The 14,441-nt window shown below is 39.6% G+C and overlaps 2 protein-coding genes across 3 annotated transcripts in view; one reads left to right on the top strand and one right to left on the bottom strand.

Moving 5' to 3' along the window:
* The window catches only part of slc7a14b (solute carrier family 7 member 14b), a 96,527-nt gene extending 88,539 nt beyond the window's left edge, over nt 1-7,988 (top strand). For both annotated transcript variants that reach the window (XM_089125743.1, XM_039684595.2), the window contains exons 2-8: nt 1,451-1,982; nt 3,169-3,405; nt 3,521-3,738; nt 3,821-3,967; nt 4,672-4,880; nt 5,905-6,752; nt 7,084-7,988. In XM_089125743.1, the coding sequence (XP_088981869.1) occupies nt 1,685-1,982; nt 3,169-3,405; nt 3,521-3,738; nt 3,821-3,967; nt 4,672-4,880; nt 5,905-6,752; nt 7,084-7,397 (2,271 nt within the window). In that variant the 5' untranslated portion in view covers nt 1,451-1,684 and the 3' untranslated portion in view covers nt 7,398-7,988. The remainder of the gene's footprint in view (nt 1-1,450; nt 1,983-3,168; nt 3,406-3,520; nt 3,739-3,820; nt 3,968-4,671; nt 4,881-5,904; nt 6,753-7,083) is intronic.
* Nucleotides 7,989-9,764: 1,776 nt separating this feature from the next.
* Nucleotides 9,765-14,441, bottom strand: part of cldn11b (claudin 11b) — a 5,180-nt gene continuing 503 nt past the window's right edge. The window contains exons 2-3 of the mRNA XM_089125809.1: nt 14,202-14,366; nt 9,765-10,152 (exon numbers count right to left, since the gene is read on the bottom strand). Coding sequence (XP_088981935.1) covers nt 9,899-10,152; nt 14,202-14,366 — 419 coding nt within the window. The 3' untranslated portion in view covers nt 9,765-9,898. The remainder of the gene's footprint in view (nt 10,153-14,201; nt 14,367-14,441) is intronic.

Genomic DNA, 14,441 nt, shown 5'->3' with positions numbered 1-14,441 from the left:
GGCCATGAGACTTAGACCTGAGTGCAAAAATGGAGGCTCTAGCCTCTTCCAGAGCTGAGATATCGAAACTCAAAAATTCGGCCCGAAAAAAAAACGACAGTGGTATCCCTTACGTTTTTTTTTTTGGGCGAAAAATTAAGTTTCTCCAATCTTCCCAAAACTCTGGATTCTGATAGAGGGCCATGAGACTTAGACCTGAGTGCAAAAATGGAGGCTCTAGCCCCTTCCAGAGCTGAGATATCGAAACTCAAAAATTCGGCCCGAAAAAAAAAACGACAGTGGTACCCCTTACGTTTTTTTTTTTGGGCGAAAAATTAAGTTTCTCCAATCTTTCCAAAACTCTGGATTCTGATAGAGGGCCATGAGACTTAGACCTGAGTGCAAAATGGAGGCTCTAGCCCCTTCCAGAGCTGAGATATCGAAACTCAAAAATTCGGCCCGAAAAAAAAAACGACAGTGGTACCCCTTACGGTTTTTTTTTGGGGCGAAAAATTAAGTTTCTCCAATCTTCCCAAAACTCTGGATTCTGATAGAGGGCCATGAGACTTAGACCTGAGTGCAAAAATGGAGGCTCTAGCCCCTTCCAGAGCTGAGATATCGAAACTCAAAAATTCGGCCCGAAAAAAAAACGACAGTGGTACCCCTTACGTTTTTTTTTTTTTCGGGTGAAAAATGAAGTTTCTCCAATCTTCCCAAGACCTGAGTGCAAAAATGGAGCCTCTAGAGCTTTCTTGAGCTGAGATATTGAGATCCCACATAGCATTTTTTTAAAAGCATTAATTGTTAAAAGCATTGCATTTAACAATGCTTTAAACAAGGTGAAATGCTCCAGAAGTTAAAAAAGGGGGCTGACATGTGATGTCCATTGTAATGGACACAGGGTCTGAATGGGTTAATCATTATTATTACATCTTTCTAGTAGTAATATTAAATATTCTATTTCTTTAGTACACACACACACACACACACATATATATATTGCAGTAAGTATAAGTATATTATTTAATTTAGGAAAAATATATCTGCTATTATATTTTAGGAAAGAACTGCATTTTTTAAAATTGTTTGCACCCTTTTAATGCTTGTCTGTTCCAATAACAGTTAATTGTCAATGTTATATCAGTGTTTAAATCCTAAAGCACCAACTTTGTTCTATTTACAGTCTACTGCACTGTTTCTGCAGGCTGAAATATGACATTCTGCTCACATTGTTTTCTCTATTAGTATATCAATTTCCACTGGATATCTGATGCTTTCCATATGCTAATCTGCAAGTTTAATGAGACGTGCCACCATAGCAACATTTCACCGAAATGAATGAAGGGACACTTTCTATTGTTCGGCTATTGGAATATGTTTTTCTGCAGTTTTAAACCCAACATGATGTCACTGTGTTTTCTTAGTTTCATTATTTTTGGATGATATGTAATTTGCTTTCCTTTTTTTGTAGGAAGTTATTGCTGATTCAATATAGAGCATGTTGATTGATCAGCTCATGGATCCTCTCTGAGACTGTGCGAGAGAGAGAGAGGGAGGAGCAAAGAATAAAGTATTAGACAGTCATACAAGACAAGTTTAGAGGAAACACCTGGAACGATAGATTGGGGAGGTGACACTGGAGGTGACACTGCCAAGAGAGGACAAACCTTACCCTTCTTTCATCTGAGTCTTCCTGTTGTGGAGGATGAGTGCTGTCTTTGCTAAACTGGACCCCAGGAGAATTGAGTGGGAGTCGTCCTGGTATGGACTCCACTCACGAATCCTGCGCACTAAACCTGTGGACTCCATGCTGGATGGCCCAGATGACCTGCATGGCACCAGACTTGCCCGTGTGCTCACTACAGTGGATCTGGTGTCTCTTGGGGTGGGCAGCTGCGTGGGCACTGGCATGTATGTGGTTGCTGGGCTTGTTGCTAAGGAAATGGCAGGACCTGGAGTGATCTTGTCCTTCATCATTGCAGCTGTGGCGTCCATTCTATCAGGTGAGACATTATGACTGTTAACAATTTATAAACATTTTACAATTTAGAGCGTTAAAAACAACTGCTGGTGCTCTAGTTTAATAGGCCTGTCATCTTTCCAGTCAACTATATAATAGCATATCTATGTTTTTCATATGTGCCCTTGACGGCAAGATAACCCCACCTGTCTGTAATTACGGGCAGCTGTGATGAGGTTTTCATAGCTTTTTATTTTGAGGAAATTCTTCAAATTTAAGTCTAAAGTTCATGAACCCACAGCAATAATCTATGCATTATGGGGTCGTGTAGTTAGCCTTCAGAAGTTGTGATTTGACAAAGTATTTTATAAAAAAAATATAAATGAAATAATAATTAAGAACCAACTAACCAGACCCATCAAGACCCACATCCTAATCCCAAGACTGAAACTTGTCAGTACAAGAACCAGTAATGGAGTAATAAAATAAAAAATAAAATGCTGAATTTATTATAGAATTTATTTCACACACCAGACAATCAAGTTTTCTCTTTGTTTACACTTTTCAAATAAATAAATACAAATTAATACATTTTAATAAATCAAAAATAACACATAATAAAAGTATTGCATAAACGCATTATTATATAAATATACTTTCAATATAAATTTACAATAAAATATAAAAGTGAATTGTATAATAAAAGTGTCAAGGTTTGAGTAGGTGAAAGGAGCGAAGACTCAAGTGCTGGAAAATGAATATTTATTAGTATAAAAACAATTGACTTGACTTGACTTGACAGGAGAGCCCATGGCACAGTGACAAACACATGAGCACATGGCCAGCAAACTCAAATCAACAGTGCCCCAACAAAACAAAACATGACCACTCATAAGGCACTGGCAGTGTTCATAGAAAACATGACAACATGAAAGCACGCAGCCAGTGATAAATACAAGCTGCATGCAACACAACGCAAGACAAAACATGACATGAAAGCACATGAGACAAAGCACACAGACAAGACAAAACAGAAGTGTCAGGGCTCTGTCACAAAAACAAAAAGACAGAAGGGACAGAACTTTCACTATACATTACATTTTCATAATAATGAGATAATGAAAACACATTATGAGATCCAAATAAACCTAATGATTTCAAAAATCATTACTTTCAGTCTATTGCATAATGTACTTGCTAAACAGCTAATCTCAGGGCTTTCCACACAGGGGTCTGCTATGCTGAGTTTGGAGTGAGAGTGCCCAAGACAACAGGCTCCGCCTACACGTACAGTTATGTCACAGTGGGAGAATTTGTGGCCTTTTTCATTGGTTGGAATCTCATCTTGGAGTATCTGATTGGTACAGCTGCGGGGGCCAGTGCACTGAGCAGCATGTTTGACTCTTTAGCCAATCACACCATCAGCCGCTACATGATCAACCATATTGGAACGATGAATGGTCTGGGTGAGTGTCTAATGATGCTACACAAATCATTTGTTTTGTTTATGGGGTCTTTATCCATTCTTAATGTTGAAGTTCATCACACAGCTCATTTATTTATCCATGCATCTCATATCAGGTAAAGGAGAAGAATCTTATCCAGACCTGCTGGCTCTGGTGATCGCTATGTCGGTGACGGTCATTGTGGGTTTAGGGGTGAAAAACTCTGTGAGCCTCAATAATGTGCTGAATGTTATTAACTTGATCGTGTGGGTCTTCATGGTGATTGCCGGACTGTTTTTCCTTTCTGGAGCCAACTGGGAGGATGGGAGGTTCCTTCCCTATGGCTGGTCAGGGGTAAGAATGTTAACTGTAAGGGAAAAAATGCATTTGTCTTTATGCCTACTATAGAGATCCGTAAATATTGTGCGCTCTGTAGGTCATGCAAGGAGCTGCAACCTGTTTCTACGCCTTTATTGGCTTTGATATTATCGCCACCACTGGAGAAGAAGCTAAGAGCCCAGACACTTCCATTCCATATGCCATAACAGCCTCCCTCGTCACCTGTCTCACGGCGTACGTGTCTGTGAGTACAGCGACTCCTCTCACACTCCAGTACTAAACTGCACGTGAACTTAGGATAATATTTCATTATGCTTAACACAATCATTTTCAACAAAGAGAAAATTGTCATCTATGGCTTCGACCGGTTTTCTGGAGGAGCCCAATGAATTGCCTTTCATTATGACCATAATTATCCTAAGTTTACCAAATATGATATAGTTCATCTATAGTTATATCTGCTTTCTAAAGATTTGTTATATTAATCCTGATTATTATAACTGAATGCCATAGTTTTTAATAGTTAAACATAGCAAATAAAATTGCATATAATTTGTCTTTCTATGGAGTTTCTTCTCATTATTGTCACAATTATCTTGTTGGCTGGGGCTTGTCAGGCAGTATTCTCTTTAACAATTAATTTTTTCATAATTGTGTCAATTCATACTGTAAGTGCGCTGCAAATAGATTCACAATTCGATTCAAGCACTTTAGAGCTGAGATTTATTTAAGATCTCCAGAGGCCCAATCCTGAGCTGAATACGTCTGCGCATTCTTTTTCAAATATTAATCTGAAAGCAATTACCTTTTACTCTCCTGAGACAGATTAAATGAGGCACATGTGTTTTCTTAGTGTACAATGGAATTGGAGGAATCATCCTACAGCCTCCATCCACAGCCTTGACAAACTGCCAAATAATAACATTTTTACCTGTTTATCTGTCTTAGGTGAGTGTTATTCTGACGTTGTTGGTGCCATTTAACCTGATTGATGGAGATGCTCCGCTCATGGAAATGTTTGCCGATCATGGCTTCCTGGCAGGAAAGTATATCGTAGCCATTGGTGCTGTTGCAGGACTCACCGTCAGCCTGCTGGGATCTCTGTTCCCGATGCCCAGAGTCATCTATGCCATGGCGGGAGATGGTCTGCTCTTCAGGTACATTAATAGTGTAGAACGGTTACAAGGGAAGTCAGTTTTCACTCAGCAGCCATATTTTTTGCATTGCCTCCAGGCAGCTCCAAGCATGCAAGGCCAACTTCTATTTATTTGAATAGGAAAGTACAGAAATCTCAAAATTTAAGTAACGTTTAAATTAAATCAGCAACAAAATCAGTCCCAACATTTATCTTATGCTCCCAATAACAAAAAAAGGTGTATATTTCGTGTTGGCTCAGCCAATTTGCATGTGCAGTCCTGAGAGTGTGAACTCTCTAGTATGGTAAATAGAGCTTCTAACAGCAGCTTCAGTGATGAAATGACTTGACCAATAGAGTGCGAGAGTCGGGTTCCAGAAATAAAAAGTCCAATTATTTTCTCCATAGTTAAATAATTTTTAATGAGAAACCTTTTAAAGACTGGCCTGATGTGAGTTTTAAAGTTGTTAATCAACGGGATATGATTTTTTTGAATCTATCTGTTATGTCAAGAAAGGTTTCTGCTAGGTGCCACTTGTGTCACAGAAACTACTTACTTCACCTTTAAGTTCAAAATCTTGTATTTGTTGTCTTTTTGTCAGATTTCCAAATACTTTTTTCTTCAAATGTAATGTTGTGATTCCCCTCATAGCTGGTTGGCTTGGTTAATGGCTTATCATGTTTTTATAAGACTTTTTAAAAGTCCCAGACAGCAACATAGCTTTGGGCCAGATCCAGCCAACATCTGGTAGGCGTGGAATCCACAAGTACCAGATGTGGTCCTGATCTGGGCCAACACTATGTTGCTGTCTAAGGTGAATGGAAAATATTATTCTGGAACCAACACTGCTTAAAAGGTGGGCAGGTACTAATGCACTCTTGTGGCAGTTGCCTGTTGTATTTAGAAGGCGGGACTTCTATTACTAGAGCCGCCATTTTGCGTGTTACAGTTTCCCTTTTAATTTCAATAGGACTGCACTATCTTGTTATGCTCATATGCTTATTTTACAGGCAATTGATCCTAAGTGTGCTTGTGTGTATGCCAGGTTCCTGTCCTTTGTGAGTCCCCACACAGAGACCCCCGTGGTGGCCTGTGCTGTATCGGGGTCTCTGGCTGCTCTTTTGGCTCTCCTGGTGAGTCTGAGAGACCTGATCGAGATGATGTCCATCGGCACGCTGCTGGCCTACACGCTGGTGTCGGTGTGTGTGCTGCTTCTGCGATACCAGCCCGATAAAGACAGCTTCACCAGTTTCCTCACAGAGCAGGAAGAGGAGGAAAGGAAGAGAAAAGAGGAATTAATGGCGGCTAGTGAGAAGGACATGAACTCGCCTTGTGGAGAAGGGTATGCCGACAACCCATGTGGGGCCAAGAACCTTCCCTCCAAAGGAGACGACGAAACACTGATTGAAAAGTCGGATTCTGGGGGCTACCAGTCGGACAGTTCTGGCTTCGGCGTTGGAGAGAATGGCATCGAGGCAGACGACTCCGGTCTCTTGAAACGCGTATTGGGGTCTCAATATTACACCATGCGGATGCGTTTGGGCCTGCCGAATGTGGGCGATAGGCCCACTCCTGCAACAGGACGTACTGTTACTACCTGCGTTCTCCTTTTCTTCATCCTGACCTTCTTTCTATGGATGCTCGTCATCTACGGCTTCGACCAGGTTTCAGGAGGAGCCCGCTGGGCAATATTGCCTTTCATTATGACTATAATTATCCTCATGGTTATTTTGGTTGTTATTATTCTTCGACAACCTGAGAACCCTAAAAAGCTACCTTACATGGCGCCCTGTGTGCCCTTTGTGCCCACAGCTGCCATGCTGGTGAACATATACCTCATGCTCAAACTGTCCACCATCACCTGGGTGCGCTTTGTGGTGTGGTGCTCACTAGGTAGGCCAAGTCTTCTCTTTATATATGCTCCATGTATTCTTAATCATCTGCAAAGGACCTTTCAAACCAAGAACGATAACTATAACTATATTAGCATCCACACACCAATGTATGATAATATTCTGTTTATTATAAGCACATGCTGAAGACTTGAGCTCTTTAAAGTGGAAAGGATTCTGATTGGCTGTCAATGTTTTAATTGCTCATCATCTGGAAAAAATCTAATTTAGTGGACTTTCCTAATCTCATATTATCAAAACAATTATTAAAATGTATTATTCTAGTTATGATGTGAACAGACCTTACCTGACCCCATCTCTTCACCCTACAGGTGTGCTGATCTATTTTAGCTATGGGATGTGGAACAGCTCACTGGAACTCAGCGCTAGAGAGGAAGCGGCTCACGCCAGCTCCTACCAGAGGTACGACACGGAGGTTGACGACAGCTTCAATGTTGATGAAGACCTCCCTCCTCAGGAGGACGAAGATGAGGGACAGTACCAAGGCTGGGCAGGTGAGGAGCGTGGCTATCAGTACCAGCTGCAGGAGGATGAAGAGAGACCAAAGAACAGAGATTACAGAAGTAAAGGCAGGACCAATAAAGGCTTTGAGGAGCTGGTCAATGAAGAGTATTCACCGGAGTGAGCAATATAGACTGAACCGTTGTCGCAGTTGAGGTTGGATTTGGGTGACTATGATTTTTCCAAATGGAATATGTTCCTGGATCATTGAAATTACTGACAAAAAAGCGGAAAGAGTTTAAAAAATAAATAAAAATAAACATTATTACGCAACAATTACAAAATCGAAGGGAAAATGTGCATGAGCATTAATTAAACAATTTTAATCAAAACCAACCGTTGAAAAAATATGACAAGAAAAGTAACGCGGACCCCTTTAAATTTAAATTAATATCACAGTCACAGACAGTAAAATGTTGGCCCAGATCCGGGCCACATCTGGTACATGTGGATTCCACGTCTACCAGATGTGGCCCGGCCAGATCTGGGCTAACACTATGTTGCCGTCTATGGTGAATGGAAAACATTATTCTGGAACCAACACTGCTGATAAAGTGGGCAGGTAGTAATGCACTCTCATGGTAATTGGCTTTATGCACAGCTCCACTACTTCCTAAACTTCAATCAGCTCCTTGTTTCCTGTCTGCCCTTATTGGACAAACTGATTAATCCAGGTGTGTCTGACCTCAGTAGTCACAACGACAATAATCAGGCACACCTGAATTAATCAAGTTTGTCCAATAATGGAAGACAGGAAACAAGGAGCTGGCTAAAGTTCAGGAAGTAGGGCAGCTGTGCATAAAGCCAATTGCCCGTTGGACAAAATGTTTGGCATACGTTACCAGAAAGAATCCTTAGTTTAACCGTAAGTTCGACTTATGATTTTTTTTTTTTTTAGATGAATGCATTTATGAATTGTTCACAATAAGATCACTAACATTAATTTATAAAACAAATTTGAATTTCCATTTCATGCCAACTTTAAGCTTATGTAAGTATTACAAGACAAAATAAATAAATAAAATATTTTAGTCAAAATACAAAAGCTTTTGCTAAACAACTGTGCAGTTAATGGTTAGGGTTAGTTGTAGTCCCAACAAAAATGTTTATCCCAGAACACATTCTACTTTAAAAAATCAGTCACTTATGGATTTCCTAGGTTTGATAGTGTTGTTAACCATGTCTCACTACTAGTTATTAAAAAACATTTTTGAGTGTGTTTCATTGTGGAAAAAAATCTTAAACGGGTTGTAAAATGCATTTGCTCCTTGTCATGGATAAGTGACTTATCTAGAGGGATGTTTAGACCTGTTTTTTATTGAGGCTTCTTAAGTGCCTTTAAGTACTCCCATCTTAATGTTATTCTCCTAAAATCTAAAATAATGTCTTTCTGATGTGGGCTGCTGTTTCAGTGTTAGATTTAAAATCACACATTGCTCTTTTACTCTGAGATGTTACTTAGATCCTAAAACAATGCCCTCCATATAAAAAACTCAAGATTGTTACTACATGAGCAGAAACCCCCTAAAGATGCATTGAGTGGACTTTTCACCTTGCATCATCTTCACAGCTGTGTTAAATCTAAAATCTCAAGCGCTTCCTTGAATTCAAGGGGAAATATTATGATTGGCTCCCTGTGAAAGCTTAATAGTTCTCAAAATATTTTGCAACATCGATATCAAATTCTTTCTATGTTGGTTTGTAAAAATGTCTTACTCTTGTGGTTTCACCCTTGTTTAGGTTTGCACAAGGATATTTACATTTCTTCCCTACAGCTATGTGCGTAAAATCGGTCTGATTCAGAACACGTGTAAACACACAGAGATCAAGGGTTATAAGTTTGAGAAGAATATACAAATATATTTAAAGTGAAATATTAAAATTGATATATTTTACATGCACAAATGATGTCTTTTTTTGTGTCGTCATCATCAGCCAAAACAATTATGATTAGCGTTTTAAAAAGAATATCTGTGGGTTCATGTTTTCATTCAGACAGGTTAAATCACGAGAACGCATGACGATTTTGAACATATCACTCAACATGCTTAACATAGTATAACATAACACCCAAAGAGGGGATAAAATACGGATACATCACAATAAATCAATCACAGACCACATGAGGCCTGAGAAATGACCCGGATTCCTGTTACAGATATAGTTTTTTCTCAAATTTCTCATGTTCAGGATGCTGTGAGACACTCTCCAGGAAAACAGTGCAGATGACATCTGGTCATTTTACCACACAGGTTTCCTGTCTGCCTGAACATGCTTTCCTAACTGTCGGCATAAACTAATAAGCTTAAGTTATTAAGTAAAGAATGTTTTAAAATGATGTCACTGAAAAATACAATAGGAGCAAAATGAATACTGTATGAATAGTCTATGTAAAAACATAAGGAACTGGAAGAGAGAACTTATTGATTTCAACGTCTGTTCAAACAAAGCCTTAAAAATGTTCAAACGTCTGCGAGCACAAGTTTCCACCGAATTCTCTGTTCCCTCCAAATCACATGTTTGCAGTCAAACCATGGCAGTAGAAAACAAATTCCTCCCATATTTCATAGGTATGTGTGAGCTTTTTTGAGGTAAACTCGTCTTATCCAGTCTTTATCTCCACTTTCACACATGTGCGCTCTTGGCATGACTGTTTATAGGAGGGCCAGAGCTAGCAACCCCACCGTGCTTTGAGTAGTAGTAGTGGTTTTCAGGATTCTGAGTTGGGCCCCTTGAGCAACAAATCATCATCGAGCTGCCAAAAAAACAGAGGGCTGAACCGACCCATCCAGCATACAGGGAGAATCCAAACGACATCAGGCCGTCCTCATGAAGCACTCCAATAGGGAACCACACTGTCGACACCATAGCACACAGTGCTGAAACAAAAGGAAGGGCTCTATAATGTTCAACATAATGACAGCACCATAATCATGGAGAATAACAGACTGACTAACAAGCATCATATTAGGAGTTTTATTAGTGTTTGCCGAGTTGCAAAAACACCCGTAAAAATTGGTCAGACAGAGTTGACCATGACTGGCTCTTCCCACTCTAACAGGATGTAGGAAATCTGGATGTTTTATAGTTACTTCAGTCAAGGTCATTTTCAGCCCTGTATGTTGAAATCATGATTTCAGGGAGGATATAAGCAAACACAGGACATCTAGCATTTTGCTTAGAACTGCTGTATTTTCAAGAGTGTTATAAATTCCTGTCATTTCGATTCTGGAGTAATGCTCTAGTGGGTTGTTTGCAGCAAAATTATTCATTTGAATGACTGTACAAGGCATGGTACACAATTGTTATCTGTTAAATTCATTGTTAAATGCGTTTTGGGACCAACTAAAATTACAATGATGGGGTTGAATAAGTGTAGCACTTTACACAGGGTTCCAAAAAAGTTCCCGAAAAAAACTTTCAGTGACAGCTTAGTGCTTAAAAGAACTATTTAATTTCTTTGTGTACACTGTAAAAAAATAAATAAATAAAAAATCATGATTTGTTATCATAACGTTTTTTCTTCTGTCAAATCAACTTGTGATAATTTATGTGGTTCAGATAACATAATATTTTGAGTTTCTGATTATTAAATCAATCTCCTTCATTGTATTAACTCAATTTTTCAATTTCAATGAACTTAAAGTTAAGGCAACCAGGTTACTTCATTTTTTAAGTGATCTCAGGCTACGTTTTCACAAAGCCGGGTATTTAGCGAAACAAATATTTTCCCCCTCTCCGTTTTTAAAAATAACATCGTTCACACACCCGCATAAGTACACCGGCGAGCGTCATCATAACTATGCCAAACCTATTGGCGGCAGTGTAGGAAGAAGGATAAAGCCATGCAAGCCAATCAGAATCCTCAGAATCGACAAGAGAGAACCTAAAACGCTGTTTCTCCCAGTTGGCACGACAACACATAACAGGCGTTTTCAGAAATCTCGAGTTTTTAGAAATAATCGTTTTCTGTGATAAAAACGGGGTTTTCGTGTAAACGAGAGGCCAAACCGCAGGGAAATATCTGCGTTTTCCCTTCGTGTAAACGGGGTCTCAAACTCAATTCCTGGAGGGCCACAGCTCTGCACATTTTTGCTCCAACCCTAATCAAACACACCTAATCCAGATGAGATCCATTGAGCTAATCAAGGTCTTCAGGATTACTAGAAACTTCCTTACAGGCATAGGCGGAGTTTGACATTCGAGCCAGGGGGGGCAAAAAAAAAAAACATGCTAAATAAACACATATTTATTTTTATCCCAAGAAAAAACAGTAAAACAATACACTGATATTTTATTGCCTTTATGTCATTGTAAACAGCTAGAACTTCGCATTAACAGCCACTTCGCGTCGCATCTTCGTTATAGGATCATGAAATGTGGACCACTTTTGCACTGTTAAAATATTATCTTCAACCTTAAAGTTTTCTTTCCTTTTTTCAAAACACATTCTGGCAATGATAATGATTAAAAAACTAGTTAAATTTCGCATTTATACTTCATGAATCATTGAAAAAAATTTAAGACACGGGATTAGGCTACCTATTGGTTTTGATGAGGGGAAAAAAAAAACTTTACGAGTGCGGATTAGTATATACTTTATATACTCACTATACACATGAAAAAAGTGCTATACTCTGACATTGTGCTCATTTTTATTTATGCGATAAAGGGCGTATATACTTTATACTCGCTATACTCGGACATTGTGCTCATTTGTATTTATGTACATCAGGAGCTACAGAACATCGTCTTTCAAAACATGACCAACTCGAAAGAGAGAAAATGAATGCGTACCCAGCACTTGTGAAAATGCCCTTTCGAGTACGTCTCTGTCCCCAGCACATTTCAAATTGACGCCCATTTATCGCAGAAAAGCTTCTCTCAGAGTTAAATGACACAATCGACCGAGTGAGCGATAACTTAAAGAGATTGGGGTTGGTAGTTTTTTTTACAGCTTTTTTAAGAAAATGCGATTACCCGTTTCAGCCACCGGGGGGGCAACGCTCCCCCTGCCCCTGCCCCCCCGCAAACTCCGCGCCTGCTTACAGGTGTGAGTTGGAGCTAAACTGTGCAGAGCTGTGGCCCTCCAGGAATTAGCCTTTCGCCGAGCCCCGCCCCCCTTAGTTACTGCTGCTACCTCCGTCAAACAAATGGTCAAACACGGGCAGCGCGACAGATTGCCATGACGGCAAAGGGTATTCCCGTGCGTGTCAGTGACCTTTTTTGGAGCAATACCTCCGCGATATCAAGCAAGATCGAAGCAAAAGGGGTTACGGTATGCGGTGGAGGGATTTATTCCAAATATAAAATTAAGAAATGAATGAGACACGACTACTATTGATGCTAATGCTTACCAGTCTCAAGAAAAATCAGAAAAACCCCATGACCATGCTAAGTTACCTCAAATGCAACCAGCACAGCCTTGAAGATTTTATAAACTGGTTCAGTTGCTAATTGTTTGGAGTTCGAAATATATAACTTGCGCTGCATATTTATTCATTTTGCCTCCGATACAGGAGCACGTTCGCTTTAACAAGCAGGTTGTTCATTACCACAGCAACCGATTGCGTGTCATGCTCATGCTGAATGCGATTTTCGTGTTTAAAAAGTAACTAACGTTATGCATAAGAGACGGAAAGAGGCAGAGAACCATACGTTATTTAAGGTTATTTCTATTCGTTACGATATTGATATATGAACTGATGTTGTCATACAAGCTTCATGCTTTCCCCGTTGCGAACGTCCTCTAAACTGTAGTCTACGGTGCTGCACTGCTAACTTAGCTGACTGCTGCTCATTTTCCCAGAGAATATCATGGTAACGTTATGTTAACAACAACCCTTTAGAAAATGTACAGTAAGTCCTTTGTGGATCCTCTTGATCTGCTTTCTCCGTGCTTCTTTGACTAATCTCAGTCGCACGCACGCTGCACGCGAGACGAGTTAACCATGTTCGACACATTTAACTGGAATTGGGGCGTCCACACTGTTTAATACATCTTAGGCACCGCTCGCGTTGTGTTTTGGGCTTTGGAAAGGGAAAAACACAACTTCTCCAGACAATCTCTCGGGGTATCATGTGTCCGATTTACTAACGCTGTGGGCGCACCGCTGACTGTTTGACGGAACAGCTCACACAGTAACGGTTGCTATGATGTGTGATTGGACAATGGCCATTTTGTGGGAGGGGCCGGCGAAAGGTCAATTGAGTTTGAGATCACTGAGTATTTTTTTTTACAGTGTGGAACATTTTAATTATATGACGCATGAATATTTTTTCACAATAAAGAACCTTCTGTGGTTCCATGGATGTTAAAGGTTCTTTATGAAAGCATACAACCTATATTTTGTTGCTTATGGTAAATATTATGTTGAACCCACATATTTAAACAGGAAAGTTCACTTAAAAATAAACTATGTGAACTATGTACTTCTAAGAAAATTGTATGATATTTTCTACTTCATATTTTATGCTGGTTTCCTTTCCTTTCCCTTCAATCCCTCAGTCCCCATTCATGCATTGAAAAGAGCAACAACCAGCTCATTATTAATTGCTTTCCTCCAGTTTTAAGACAAGGCTTAAGGTAGTCCAAGACTAAAATGCATGTTTGAGCTGTTTTAACTGAAAGCACCGTGCACTGAAATATCTTAAAATATGTTGTGCCATTGTTTTGTCTCAAGATGCACACACCAGTAATTTTTTTTTCTGAGGCATGTTTATAAAAGCTACTTAAATGTCCTAACTGAACTAAGGCCTAATCCTGGAAATCTTTGAGTTCTAGAACAAATAGATTGAAACAAATTTTGGAACAACGTGAGGAAGAGGGAGAATAATGATTTGTGAGTGAACTATCCCTTTAAGAAATGGCAATTGAAATTGTATGAATAAATATGTGGCTGTCTATTTAATCAAGTTAATGACTCACATATGAAAAGTATAAGGAGTCCTCCCAGGACTGCACGTCTGTGTTTGGTGTCTTCGGTCTCTTGGCTCAGTTTGACGCAGGGCATCGCCAACAGCACGAGCGCCAGAGCGGGCAGTCCGAGCAGAGAGGCGGAGACCATCAGTGCGCGAGACGTCTGGATGTAAGCTAAAAAAAAAAATGGCATAATGTGAAAATATCACAAACGACGCTTTACATTATGTTTCAAAAATTCGTGCGAAT

The sequence above is a fragment of the Pimephales promelas genome, chromosome 22 (genome assembly GCF_988280905.1).
Source record: "Pimephales promelas chromosome 22, fPimPro1.hap1.1, whole genome shotgun sequence".
Lineage (NCBI taxonomy): Eukaryota > Metazoa > Chordata > Actinopteri > Cypriniformes > Leuciscidae > Pimephales > Pimephales promelas.
The sequence above is the reverse complement of the archived record's forward strand: the minus strand, read 5'-3'. Positions and strand labels throughout refer to the sequence as shown.